Source organism: Acartia tonsa, chromosome 6 (genome assembly GCF_053477335.1).
Source record: "Acartia tonsa isolate MP-2025a chromosome 6, ASM5347733v1, whole genome shotgun sequence".
NCBI classification, from domain to species: domain Eukaryota; kingdom Metazoa; phylum Arthropoda; class Copepoda; order Calanoida; family Acartiidae; genus Acartia; species Acartia tonsa.
The window spans coordinates 11202985-11215395 of NC_137265.1; the positions used below are offsets into that span (position 1 = coordinate 11202985).

The following is a 12411-nucleotide window of genomic DNA, read 5'->3' on the forward strand; positions in this document are numbered from 1 at the left end:
ACTTTTAAAACATAATTTTGGTTTAATTCATGTTAAATGATAGCAATAACCAATTTTTAAATTTCTAGTACCAACAGCTACCGGCTAGAACCGTTTGATAAGGTTTTTAAGTGAGAAAAAGTATTATGTGAAAATAGGTTTCGTGACTTTTTTGCTCTTAAGATAGTAATAACCGTTACTTTTCCAACTTTTTGTTCGATTTAGGGAAAATAGACCTACCAAGGATTATTCGTGCAAAATTTCTGATCGAAATTCGAATTCTAAGTGCCATTTAATCATTGATTACGAGATGGTTTCATTAACCCCCCCCCCCCTTTATAACTTTAAAGTTTAACGTTTAAATAAGGTGATTTATGGTATTCTGATTCTTTTGTTTCTATGAAAAGGGGGTTGTTTTGCCCTTATCTAGTAGACAGCTACCCCTCCCTCCCCCCCCCCCCCTCCCTCTCTGATAAATAATAATACCCTTGTTAAGTTTAACTATAAAATTAATCGTCAAATATTTTTATAGAAAAAGTGCAAAAATAAAAAATTGCTTTAAGTATCTGTGTTAATATTATTTTACCCTTAAATGTTAAAAAGTTGGTTATTAAATAATAGTTTGATGGATTTCTTCAAGATTAAATGCTCTCAAAATCGAAAACAGATTCTTCTTTAAAAAGACTCCCACAATTGAATTGATTTCGAGATCTCTACTTAATTTATTCTACCTACCAATTTTATATATAAATTTTGAGATTTTTAAATATTACGAGATCGTAAAAGAACCCCCTCCCCCTATCCAATTTTATGATTATGAGACCCAAAATATATATTTACAAGGATGACAACATCCATAAAAGCGAAGCACTGAAACGGTAGGACAAACGGACATTAACACTTGTATAGTATCTGAACTGAATAATCAGAATTTAAAAGTATAAGAGCCGAAGCAAAAGTGTAAGTAAATTTGTTGAAAAACTGCTTGAAGCAGGATAATGTTTATGGACATACTTACATTTTTGGACTTGATTATAGAGTTGCTTCGCTTATAATATTGTTCTTTGTTGTCCCAGGAATCAATATACCAAAAATCAGATCAAACGGATAATTAGAACACTTGAAAATTTGTTGTTAAAAAAGTAGAAAAATCAACATGTTTAAAATGGACGTACGGACATTCTGGTAATGATTATAGAGTTGCTACGCTTTCTAAATCGTACCCAACTACTTCAGGAATCATCATGCAAAGTTTGAAATCGATAGGACAATTCTAACATGCCTAAATTAACGAATAAAAGCTATCTATCTCGGACGTACGGACGGACGGACGGACGTACGGACGGACCGACCCTAATTATAGAAAAGCTTCGCTTTTAACAATTGCTCTTTCAACTCTAAATACCTTTTAACTTTTATAATAAAATCTTTAAAAATCTTGCCCCCTTACCTAGTGTTTTCAACAAAATCTCAAAAAAGAAGATTTTTATTTATATAAAATAATAGTTAAATCTAGCGAGCTTAGAAGCGCATTTTCATAATTTTTATCAACTTGCTAAAAAGAGATTATTCTATCGTAGAAAAATGTAGTTTTTACGTTGTATAGTATTTCTAAATAATTGTTAAAAATACATTTATTGGATTTAAACTTAATATTTATTGTCATATTCGTCCTTGTTAAAAAAGACATTGCTACCCTTTAATTTAGAAAAAAAGACATTTAAATATGTTTTGATTTTGTTTTATGCATTTAGTACTTGATAACATTTGTTTCGAAGCCACTCTATAGTTAGATTGTGTCCGTTTTTTACTTTAACTGCATTGTTTGTAGACAGATTTTAAAGATTTAATTAGATAAACAAAGAGAGTGGTAGGTTTCTGGTAGAATCAGTAAAGGTGTGTGTTTTAAGGCTTAAAAATAGTAGTATAACGATAAAAATTTATGTTAACTTTTTTTAAAAAAATTTTGTCTATAGTTCTTTTCAATAAGAAATACACATATTTAGTGAATATTATCGTTCTACTACTATTTTTAAGCCTTAAAACACACACCTTTACGGATTTACCAGAAACCTACCCCTCTCTTTGTTATTATTTGTTATGCTTCTTATGGATATAATTGTCCAGAATGGCTTCGAAACCGATTAATATCTGCTGTATTGGAACCGGTTATCAGCCATACTGAAAAATTATGTATAACATCGTATTACAAACAATTATGGGCTAAAAAACTGATTTTGATTTTAAAATGATATCCGCGGAAAGCTGTCAATAATATGATGCGGTAAATAATTGAAAATATTTTCAATGAATTAAATATTATAATGTTGTGATTATTTTTTCTAAGTCTGTGTCAAGCACAAAACATTGCATCATGTGATTTTAATTATCCTGTACTTAATTAATTTGTATATTAGGTTAATAAATATATGTAATATTTTAATTAATTATTTTATTGCTTTTAAATAGCAAGGATAGTTTTATTACGAGAAGCACTGCAATAAAAAACAAGCACTGTATGCGAAGTTTAATCGAAATTGTCATTTATTGTCAATTTTATTAAATTAATAGCTTATTTAATTTAAGTACAATTGTATAATCCAGACAACTACCTGGTCCAAGTGATGGGAACCTTTTTCGTCTGCTAGCAAATTGCTCTCTGTTTCTATGAAGCGATACGGCTTTGTTTATTTTACCGACGCTATTTGCTGATATATTCAAAGACCCAAGGCCCCACCACGTGGGTAGAGTTACATATAGCTTTTTATTTTGATAATTCGGGAATCCGCTATTCAACTCTTGCCCCCTTTATTCTTCAACTTTAATATTATTAAAACAAAAAAATGAACCATTATTTTTATTTTAACATTACATATGACATAGTACTATATTTTGTGAAAGTTTACTATACATACAATATTATACATGATTATTATACTACTAAATACATAGATATACTTTACGAGAACTGTTTCTAATATAATACTTTATTTTTTTTATGTTTTATAGAGATGATTTAAGAAGTTAAAATTTATAGCTTTATTTGCAATTGTTTCAAAATTGTAAAAAATCTAATAAATTTCAACTACTTTTAACTTGATGTTATATGATAAGTATTATTAAAATTTATTTTTTTGTTGAAATTTTAAAATACTTTAGAATCGCAGAATGCTTTTCTACAATTTGTTTACTGGCAGAGGTTGTCATTGCCAGGTTGTGGATTCCAACCGCAGGAATCAACAACAGGATCAAACCACTGGCTGTGGCAGGTGTGGAGCTCCACGTGACAACTTCCATCACTCTCGTACACACACTTGTAGTACTTGTGACAATCACCTACACAATAAACAAAATTACCCTTTACTATTACACTTTTTGGTTTAAACGTTTGGGCACTCAACTTAATGAACCAGCCAATCAAAAATTATTAAAAGTCTCCAAAAGTTGGTAAACCAACGAATAAGAAAAGGTTATCATAAAACTTTGTGGACTAGTGTATTAAACAGCCCATTGTCCGCTTTCTCCTTGGAGTAAAGTTTAATAATGGAATATTAAATTACCATAAATGTGTTTTTAAGAATGATAACTTAGATACCTACATTAGTACATATCTATAATACAAAGTAGCTTGATGTCTGTCCCTTAAGATTTCGGTAACCACTGAACCGATCGGATTCTACTCTTCAGGGTATATACCTACTGGTCCTGTGGTGGTTTTAGACTATTTTCTTGGGGGGTGGGACACCCCCGACCCCCCAAAAACAAAAAAATCCCCCCCTTATTTTTTTTAGAAAGTAGTGGGGGCACCTTAGTGGGGGTACTTAATTTTTTTTTTTTTTAACAGAAAGTAGTGGGGTTACTTAATTTTTATAATTACCTCTTGAGGCAAAGCCCCTAGAGGCTAGGGGCGAAGCCGCTAGTGGTATTATATAAAGTAGTAAAACATATTGTCTAAGATTTGATACTGTACTGGTTAAGTTATCCCTTTTAGAAAGCTTTACATATGTCCCTTTATGGTTTTAGACTATTTAATTTTTAGATTCAAGCCTTGGGATGGTTTTATTCTATATTTCTGCCACTTTCGTACACATTTGAAGCCATAGTCCCTAAATGCTACGGGCGCAAATAATAGTGTGAAATATTAAGATATATTGTAAACGTTAACTGCTTTATTAAAGTCAAAACTGTTGTATGACATGATATCTTTTTTATCCTTCTTTTTTATGTGATACCAGCAGGTATAATTGTAAATATTAACACGCATCTACCCCAAAAAATTTTTTACCTGGATATGAAACTAGGTCTCCATCACCACGGCAGTTGACCTCATTACATTCATGCTCAGCTGTTGTTGTGGTTTCAGGGCGCATACTTGTGGTTGAAGGCCCTGGGATATAAGTTGACAGAGTGGGAATAGTTGGGGTATAGTCGGTGGGGTCACAGAGAGGTGCCTGAGGGGCACAAGCGCCGTTCTCCTGAGCCTCGCCCAGCTGCTCGTTTTCCTCCAGACCCTTTCCACTCTCCAGGGCACGTGCAATGGCTTTGGAGATTGTGTATTTTTCCTTGCCAAAGTCTCCGAGGAAGTTGTCAGTGTCAATTTCCCAGACAAAAGCTCCCTTCAGTCCATAATGATTAGCATACCTGGCAAAAAAATAATATGTTATTCCTATTTTATATTAATTTAGCTCAGATTCCATTGTATAATTCCCTTTGTTTACAAAATAATATATGTATCCTAAATGTAACGCTAATCTCATAATGATATCAAATCAAAGCAGTAATCTTATAAGGATCATTTACCTGGCCTTAAGATCGACAGAGGCCTCATCATCATAAGATATCCAGAGAGGTCCTTGCCATGCGTGGGGTGACATGTAGCATCCATCAGTAAAAAAGTTCCAGTTGTCAATACCTGGCACGATTCCCAGTTCCTGGTACCTGCAACGAAAGAAACGTTTTTAAATGTAAATTAAGTTATCTGTAAGATTATTCTCAGACAATCTTTAACTAAACTTCATTTTTTTAAGATTACAAATTAAAATTAAATTAATTGTGTAAATTGTTCTTCATATTCCTGCAATTTTGGAAAATGTAAATTAAGAGTTGGAAAAATACATAATAATTGCGTTAATGCTTTTTATCTACTGTTTGTAGCTCTTTAATAGAGCATTTTGAAACTTATCTTCATATTAAGTTTAATTATTTTACATCTTGAATTAAACAAAAATTCATTACGTCACCCCTATCTCATCTACTAATTATGCTGCTATAGACATCTATAAAATTATCTGCATATTACAGTATAGGTTTATATTAGGTCTCATTTGTAGACCATCTTGAAACTTATCTGTATAATGTAGTTTAGTTTTCATAATAAACACAAGTTCATTTTGTCCAGTCTTAGAGTTGAGCCACCGCTTTTTTCAGGGTTCGGAAGCCGCGCCTCAGCCGCGCATAACCTCAGTTTTAAACCTGCTTGTGAGCAGAAAAAGAAATTTTTGAAAGAAGGATTGTCTACTAAAGAGACAGTCTTATACATCCAGCTAAATTTTACAGTGATAAAATGACGATTTCACTGAGGCTTACGCGCGGCTTCCGATCCCTGCCTTTTTTATCTATTTATTGATTTATAGAACATCCAAAAAATTTTCTGTTTTTAGCAGTTTTCATCCTATTATATAAGTAGCAAGGGTTTTTTTCCTCTGAAGCTTAAGATCTTAATAACTACTGAACCGATTATGTTCTCTATTGTAGGTGAGCTTCGCTTTGATCCTGTGATGGTTTAAGGCTATTTTATTTCCATATTGAAGTCTTGGGGTGGTTTGAGGCAATCTTTCTAGCTCTCCTCTGCCCATTGAATAAAGACCCTCTAGATGTTAGTGGCATAGTGCTAAATAAAAAGTGCATTTTTTGCCTTTTAGAGTAGAGGAAGGTTATTAATACTGACCTAGGATCCTCAATGGTGTCGTTGTAGAAGAACTGGAGGACTTCATAGTAGTTGAGCCATCCCTCCTGCCTGGAGAAAGTCATGTTCGGGGAACCAGAAGCTGGACAGTAGATACCTCCTTCAGTTCCCTCATCCTGCAACAACAAATTTATTTTATTAAAGCAGAGAAGGACTGTAAATTACACTGGTACCTAAAGTTTTTTAATTACTTTGGCTCAAAAATTAAGGGTACTTTTATTGAATTATAGTTGGTTTAAAACTAGTGTTTTCCAAACTATTCAAACAATAAATTTAATCTTTAGAATGGATAATTTTGTATATCATCATTGGGGATGTATATTAATTTTTTGTCCATTTTCATAACTTAAAGATTTCTTCATTTTAGTGACAACGCTAATTAATATTCAGTTTTCATTGAATATTTGTATTGTTTCTTAATTAAATTGTATGCTTTTTAAAAAAATATTTACTTCTTTATATCGTCTACAGTATTTCTTATTATTATTGTACAATAAATAACATGTTGCAATTTTTGTCAACTAAGAAAATAATTGAAACAATGAAGATAACTTGCCTTCAGTACAAATCCTTTTGATTCAGTGTGAATACCAAGAGAAAGCTTCTCTGGGGGAATGCCCTTGCTGAGATAATGCTGTACAGTGGAGTGGATGCTGAACTGATAATGGGGGTGGCCCTGGAATCCCTCCTCCCATCTTCCATAAAGGGGTGCGTCAATACCTTAAAAGAAAATTAAATTTTAAGATGAGCTTAATGTCTGCTTTTTGCATGGAATTGTTCTTTGAAATTGATATTTTTCATAAGTAGGGTTTCCGATAAAAGTGGCTTGATGTATGTATAAAGCTTAAGATCTCAGTAACCGTAGAACTGATTAAGCTATACTATTCAGGGAATATACTGGTCCTGTGGTGGTTTTAGGCTATTTTTTGGAAGGTGGGGTTTACCCTCTTTAAAAAATACTTTAAAGTTCTCCTGGGCCTATGTGAAGCTTCACTCTAGTTGATACATAGGTTTGAGAGATCATAAGCTACAGACAGACACACGCACAGATAGACAACCTGTTACTTTTTTTAAAAAGATATAAGAGCAACAAATGAAACAAATATGGCCTTATATCAATACTCAAAACCAACATGGTGTTAAAATATTTGTTATAGATACAATACCTGTGAATTTATCCCATAGGCCACCATAATCATAGGACATAATGTTGATCCAATCAATGTAGGGGGCGATCTTATCCCACTCGTACGCATTGTCGGCCTTATAGGGATCAGCAGCTGACGCAAATGTGATCAGCAGACCCTCGTTGTCAAAAATCGGCCTCATTTCTTGCAGGAGTAGGGTAAAATGTTCCCTATCAGCTGGGTCGGTTGGTTCTTCAGGCAACATGTCAAATGCTGGGTACTCCCAATCAATATCAATACCGTCGAAGCCAAAGTGGTTGAGGAAATGCACCGCGCTCAGGATAAACTTCATTCTTGTCTCCTTGGTCTGCGCCATCTGGGAGAAGATCCAGCCACCGGCGGTCCACCCGCCCACGGAGAAGAACACCTTGAGGTCGGGGTTGATTTTCTTGAGGGCAATGGTCCTACGCATACCGTTGTGGTGACAGTACTCAAGACCGTCGTCTGTCACACATCCTGGTGGCCACGCGTGTCCGTCTCTCTCCTAGAAACCAGGTATATTATAGAGATAAGTAAATTAAGAAGAATCATACACCAAGTTTTTCAAGATTTTTTAATTTCATAAAAATTTCAATGGTCTTTATATGTTAAAAGATGAATTGAAGTAAAAATTTAAAACATGTTTCATACATGTTCAAATCTCGTTCTAAACAACGTCTCACAAAATGATTCTTATTAATTAAAATAAAAGTTGTAGTGCAGAAAAAGGTTTACAATTGAACTTAAAATATCCTTAAAATTCTACCTGGATACAATTGTAGATATCCAAAGCACTGCTGTCAATCTGCATATCCATGTCAAACCAGGGGTCCCAACTACAAACCTAAATGTTTATATATTTAGGGGTCCCAACTGCAAACTTAAACATTATCATATATATTAGCGGCTACGCCACTAAAGGCCCCAACGAGCACTTGATGAAAATGAGATGGGAAGTCGACAAAGCGTCCCTAAAAAGTACAACCAATTCAGACCAGCAATTTCTTAGATCTTTCAGTCACAGACAAAAAGAAATCTACTTTAAATGATAGGATTGGTTATGTACAATTTAAAGCAAAACAAGGATGACAACATCAATAAAAGCGAAGCTCTGAAATGAAAGGACAACGAACATTAAAACTTATAGATTGTCAGAACTGAATTAGCAGAATATCAATGCATCAGTAAAAACAATATTGTAAGCAAATTTGTTGCAAAACTGCATAAATAGATGATACTGTTTAAGGACATACTTACATTTTTGGGACTTGTTTTTAGAGATGCTTCGCTTATAACATTGTACCTTGTTGTAATAGGAATCACTTTTCAAAAAATCAGAAGAATCGGATAATTTTAACATACAAAAATTTATTGTCAAAAAAGTTAAAAATCGACAGGTTTAAAATGGACGTACGGACATTCTGGTATTGATTATAGAGTTGCTACGCTTTCTAAATTGTACCTTACTACTACAGGAATAATCATGCAAAGTTTGGAATCGATAGGACAATTCTAACCTGTTTAAATTAACGAAAAGAGCTAACTGTGACGTACGGACGGGCCGACCCTAATTATAGAAAAGCTTCGCTTTTAAAAAGTGATACTAGATTCATTTAACAATTATATACAAATTTACATTTATCCCGGATTTTAATAAAACTTGATTTATAAGATTAAAGGAATTCATAATAAATAATGATAAGACTACTTTTATCTTTTAAATTGTACATACTTTAACCTTTGAATCTTAACAAATATTTCATGAGAGTTAACTATTGTTTAATATTTTACTTTTTTTGCCAAATTCCAAATAATTTGAATAAATAAAATCAGACATTTTTTTGTCTTATTAAAATCAAACATATAATAAACATAACCCAACGATGCACTTAATACAAAAGATGAATAAATACAGAAATTCGAAAATATTTTAGACATAAGAACTTATTCTAGTTATAGAATGGCTGCACTACGTGAATTCAAAACAATTCAAATAACAAATTCAACTAAGAGAACTTATTTAATTTTAATACACATACTTTAATTATCATTCTTATAGCTATTTATAAAGACAAAGTTATGTCCGTCCGTCCGAGACGGATAGCTCTTAACGTGCATTAGACATATAAGCATTGTCTTATTAATTCATAAGTTGGTTTCTGAGTTGTTAGCTTCGCTTTTATGAATGTCGTCACCATTGTTATTTTTATCAGGAATAAGTATATAGCCAACAAGAGAAATAAATCAAAAATAGTGTTTTGGGGCCAGATAAGAAGGTCGTCTTTTCTACAAAGCGTTGCCCCTAAAATTACGAAAAATCTGCTAAAATTACCAAATATCTTTTAGAATTAATTAAGTTGTTAGTTTTACAGCTGTATTTTTCTAATTAATTACCTCATATGTATCATTGAGAATGTTACCAAAGCCATAGTAGATGACGTCACACATTGTTACATCAATATCCTCGGGCCAAAACTCCCCCATACCAGGTCTGCAGGGGACAATTCATATCAAGAATAGAGTATCAAAATGAGTTATTTTTGAAGTTTTTTATAGTGCCCATAAAAATTGAGGTCATACTGGACTATCATTGGTAATTTAGTCTGTGTATTGCCCTATCATTATCATTTGTATTGTATGACGTAATTTCTTTGTAGGCGCTTTAAACAGCTTAAGATTTCTATCTGGAGTTTAATTGTATTGCCTCTAGTCAAAGCAATAGTATTTTAAAATTTTTGGTGATATAAATTATGTGCAGTTACACGCTTTAAACAAGGACTCGGCAGCCGGGCGTCAGCCGCCTGAAAGCCTCATGGAAATCAGCTTTTTACAAAAAATTAGCTGGAAATCTTAACCTGACCCAAATATGGTAATCTCACTTTTCAAAAAAAAAATTAAAGCATCCAAACGGGTTTAAATCTGAGGCTTCAGCACGGCTGCCATAAACAAATACATTTAATCTAAATAATGATTATATTCTCAATGAATTTTGTTTACTGGTATGGAGAGAGAATTGAATGAAAGAAAAATTTTAAAAAGATTAAATATAATTATTTGTAGAAATCCAATGATAATATTGATCAAATATAAGCACAGTTTCAACCCGATAGTACAATTCTAAAAAATGAATTATCCATGCCTAGTATAGGCCCAGACACCATAGTAGCAACCAAAATGTTTCTTAGCCTCAGCCTCGCCAACATTTGCACTCAGCCCTGATATTAATTTTACCATTAATTCTACTTTTAGTTGATTCAAGTGGACATTGGGCTGTAAGGCCATGTTTTTACTTTTTTCTTTTATCAAAAAATGATCGTCATTTTTTCATAGTAATAATATACAAATTTTTCGTTTTTTAAGTAATAAGAAACAAACAAAAATCAAAAGTAATTTCTGACCTAAAAACTAAAATCTGATGTGTATAAATTAAAATCACAAAAATAAGTGGCTTCACGCAAAAAGGTATCAACGATTCAACATGTAACAGACTTTCGGACCTATAATAAGTATAGAACATGCTATAAATATTTTTAAAAAATAAAAATAACCTACCTAGGGCAAAAATTGCCGCAAGGACCCACATCCTAAAAGATAAATCCTAACACTAAGTCAAAATTTATCAAAAACATTAACAAAGATAACGTTTAAACAAATATAATTACCTTTTTAAATTAAGGGATAAATATTATTTTTCAATTATATAAATTATAATATTTGTAATATCTTTACTATATACGTGGAGTATTTCTACTATTTTATGCAAAAAATGCGATTAATATCTAATTTAAAATGCCAGGTAAATAAATTTTTATCTTTTTTTCAGATTGACGTATTTTCTGTTAATAAGTTACAAAAGCATTTTAAAAATTCTCGTGTTGCTTATGTCATACAGAAGCGTGCAGAAGGGTTTGTGTATTAAGAGATATAAGTTTTCCGGAATTTAAATGTAGGGAGTAGATTTAAAATCTGCATCAAATTTTAAGGATTTTTTATAAAATTTGTTTTTTGTAAAATTCTTTATCTAAAAGCGGAAATACATTTAAAGTTAATTAATTTTGACCAATAGGATAGGTGGATTTTAAACTACCTGCGCTCTAATTGGTCGAATGATGTACGACATCCAATCAGAGCGCAGATTTTTTAAATCCACCAATCACGGATGCCAAAATTAATTAACTTAATTTGTATTTCCGCTTTTAGATAAAGAATTATACAAAAAACGAATTTTATAAAAAATCCTTAAAATTTGATGCAGATTTCAAATCTACTCCCTACATTACAATTCCGGAAAACTTATATCTCTTATTGTGTATCCACCCCTAGGCCAAAATAAAGTGGTGTGAAAACAACCTCTTAGGTTTGAATTAAATGGGATTGAAATAAGGGGGGGGGGGGGGTTTAATGCAACCATCTCGTAATCAGTGAGCAAATGGCACTTAGAATTCGAATTTCGAGCTGAAATTTTGCATGAGTAATCCTTGGTAGGTCTATTTTCCCTAAATTGAACAAAAAGTTGGAAAAGTAACGGCTGGCGGCTGGCAGCTCAGCCGTTTAGCCGTTTTTTGCCTATTTTTAGGGCAAATTCATCATTAATTACGTAGGAATCAACTTTTTAAAACATAATTTTGGTATAATTCATGTTAAATGATAGCAATAACCATTTTTTAAAATTTTTAGTACCAGCTGCTAAACGGCTAGAACCGGCTGAAAACGGCTGGGAGCGGCCAAGAGTATGAAGAGTAGATAGGGCTTGTGACATGTCTAGGGGTAGGTTTTTATGGGTGCTGAGCTCAAAAATACTACTAAAAATAGTGACGGCCAATCCATATGGCAGCTGGGTAACAGCTGCAGCTCAGCTGCAAGCGGCCAAGAGTAGAATGAGTATATAGGGCTTGTGACGTGTCTAGGGGTAGGTTTTTATGGGTGCTGAGCTCAAAAATGATACCAAAAATAGTGGCGGCCAATATATATGGCAGCTGGGTAACAGCTGCTGCTCAGCTGCGAGCGGCCAAGAGTAGAATGAGTAGATAGGGCTTGTGACGTGTCTAGGGGTAGGTTTTTATGGGTGCTGAGCACAAAAATAATACTAAAAATAGTGGCGGCCCATCCATTTGGCAGCTGGGTAACAGCTGCAGCTTAGCTGCGAGCGGCCAAGAGTAGAATGAGTAGATAGGTCTTGTGACGTGTCTAGGGGTAGGTTTTTATGGGTGCTGAGCTCAAAAATGGTACCAAAAATAGTGGCAGCCCATCCATATGGCATCTGGGTAACAGCTGCAGCTCAGCTGCGCGTCGCCAAGAGTA

General features: G+C 33.2%; 1 protein-coding gene and 1 long non-coding RNA gene across 2 annotated transcripts; one reads left to right on the forward strand and one right to left on the reverse strand.

The window, feature by feature from the left end:
* The first annotated feature begins 459 nt into the window (after positions 1-459).
* Positions 460-2422, forward strand: LOC145321841 (uncharacterized). Its single transcript, XR_013880425.1, has 2 exons — positions 460-1767; positions 2107-2422. It is a non-coding gene; the product is annotated as an uncharacterized LOC145321841 (long non-coding RNA).
* A 401-nt stretch (positions 2423-2823) lies between these two features.
* LOC145321831 (chitinase-3-like protein 1) lies at positions 2824-10769 on the reverse strand. Its single transcript, XM_080163460.1, has 10 exons — positions 10663-10769; positions 10250-10325; positions 9505-9601; positions 7877-7954; positions 7111-7615; positions 6501-6664; positions 5927-6060; positions 4780-4917; positions 4265-4620; positions 2824-3315 (listed from the first exon to the last, which is right to left on the reverse strand). The coding sequence occupies exons 1-10, from the start codon at positions 10691-10693 to the stop codon at positions 3167-3169; spliced, it is 1728 nt and encodes a 575-aa protein (XP_080019586.1). The 5' UTR covers positions 10694-10769; the 3' UTR covers positions 2824-3166.
* Between the last annotated feature and the right edge of the window lie 1642 nt (positions 10770-12411).

Coding starts and splice junctions, on each gene's coding strand:
- LOC145321831 (XM_080163460.1), bottom strand. CDS start 10,693: ATGTGGGTCCTTGCGGCAATTTTTGCCCTAG. Junction 10,326..10,662: donor TGCGGCAATTTTTGCCCTAG/GTAGGTTATTTT, acceptor AATTAATATCAG/GGCTGAGTGCAAATGTTGGC. Junction 3,316..4,264: donor AGACCTAGTTTCATATCCAG/GTAAAAAATTTT, acceptor TTTATTGTGTAG/GTGATTGTCACAAGTACTAC.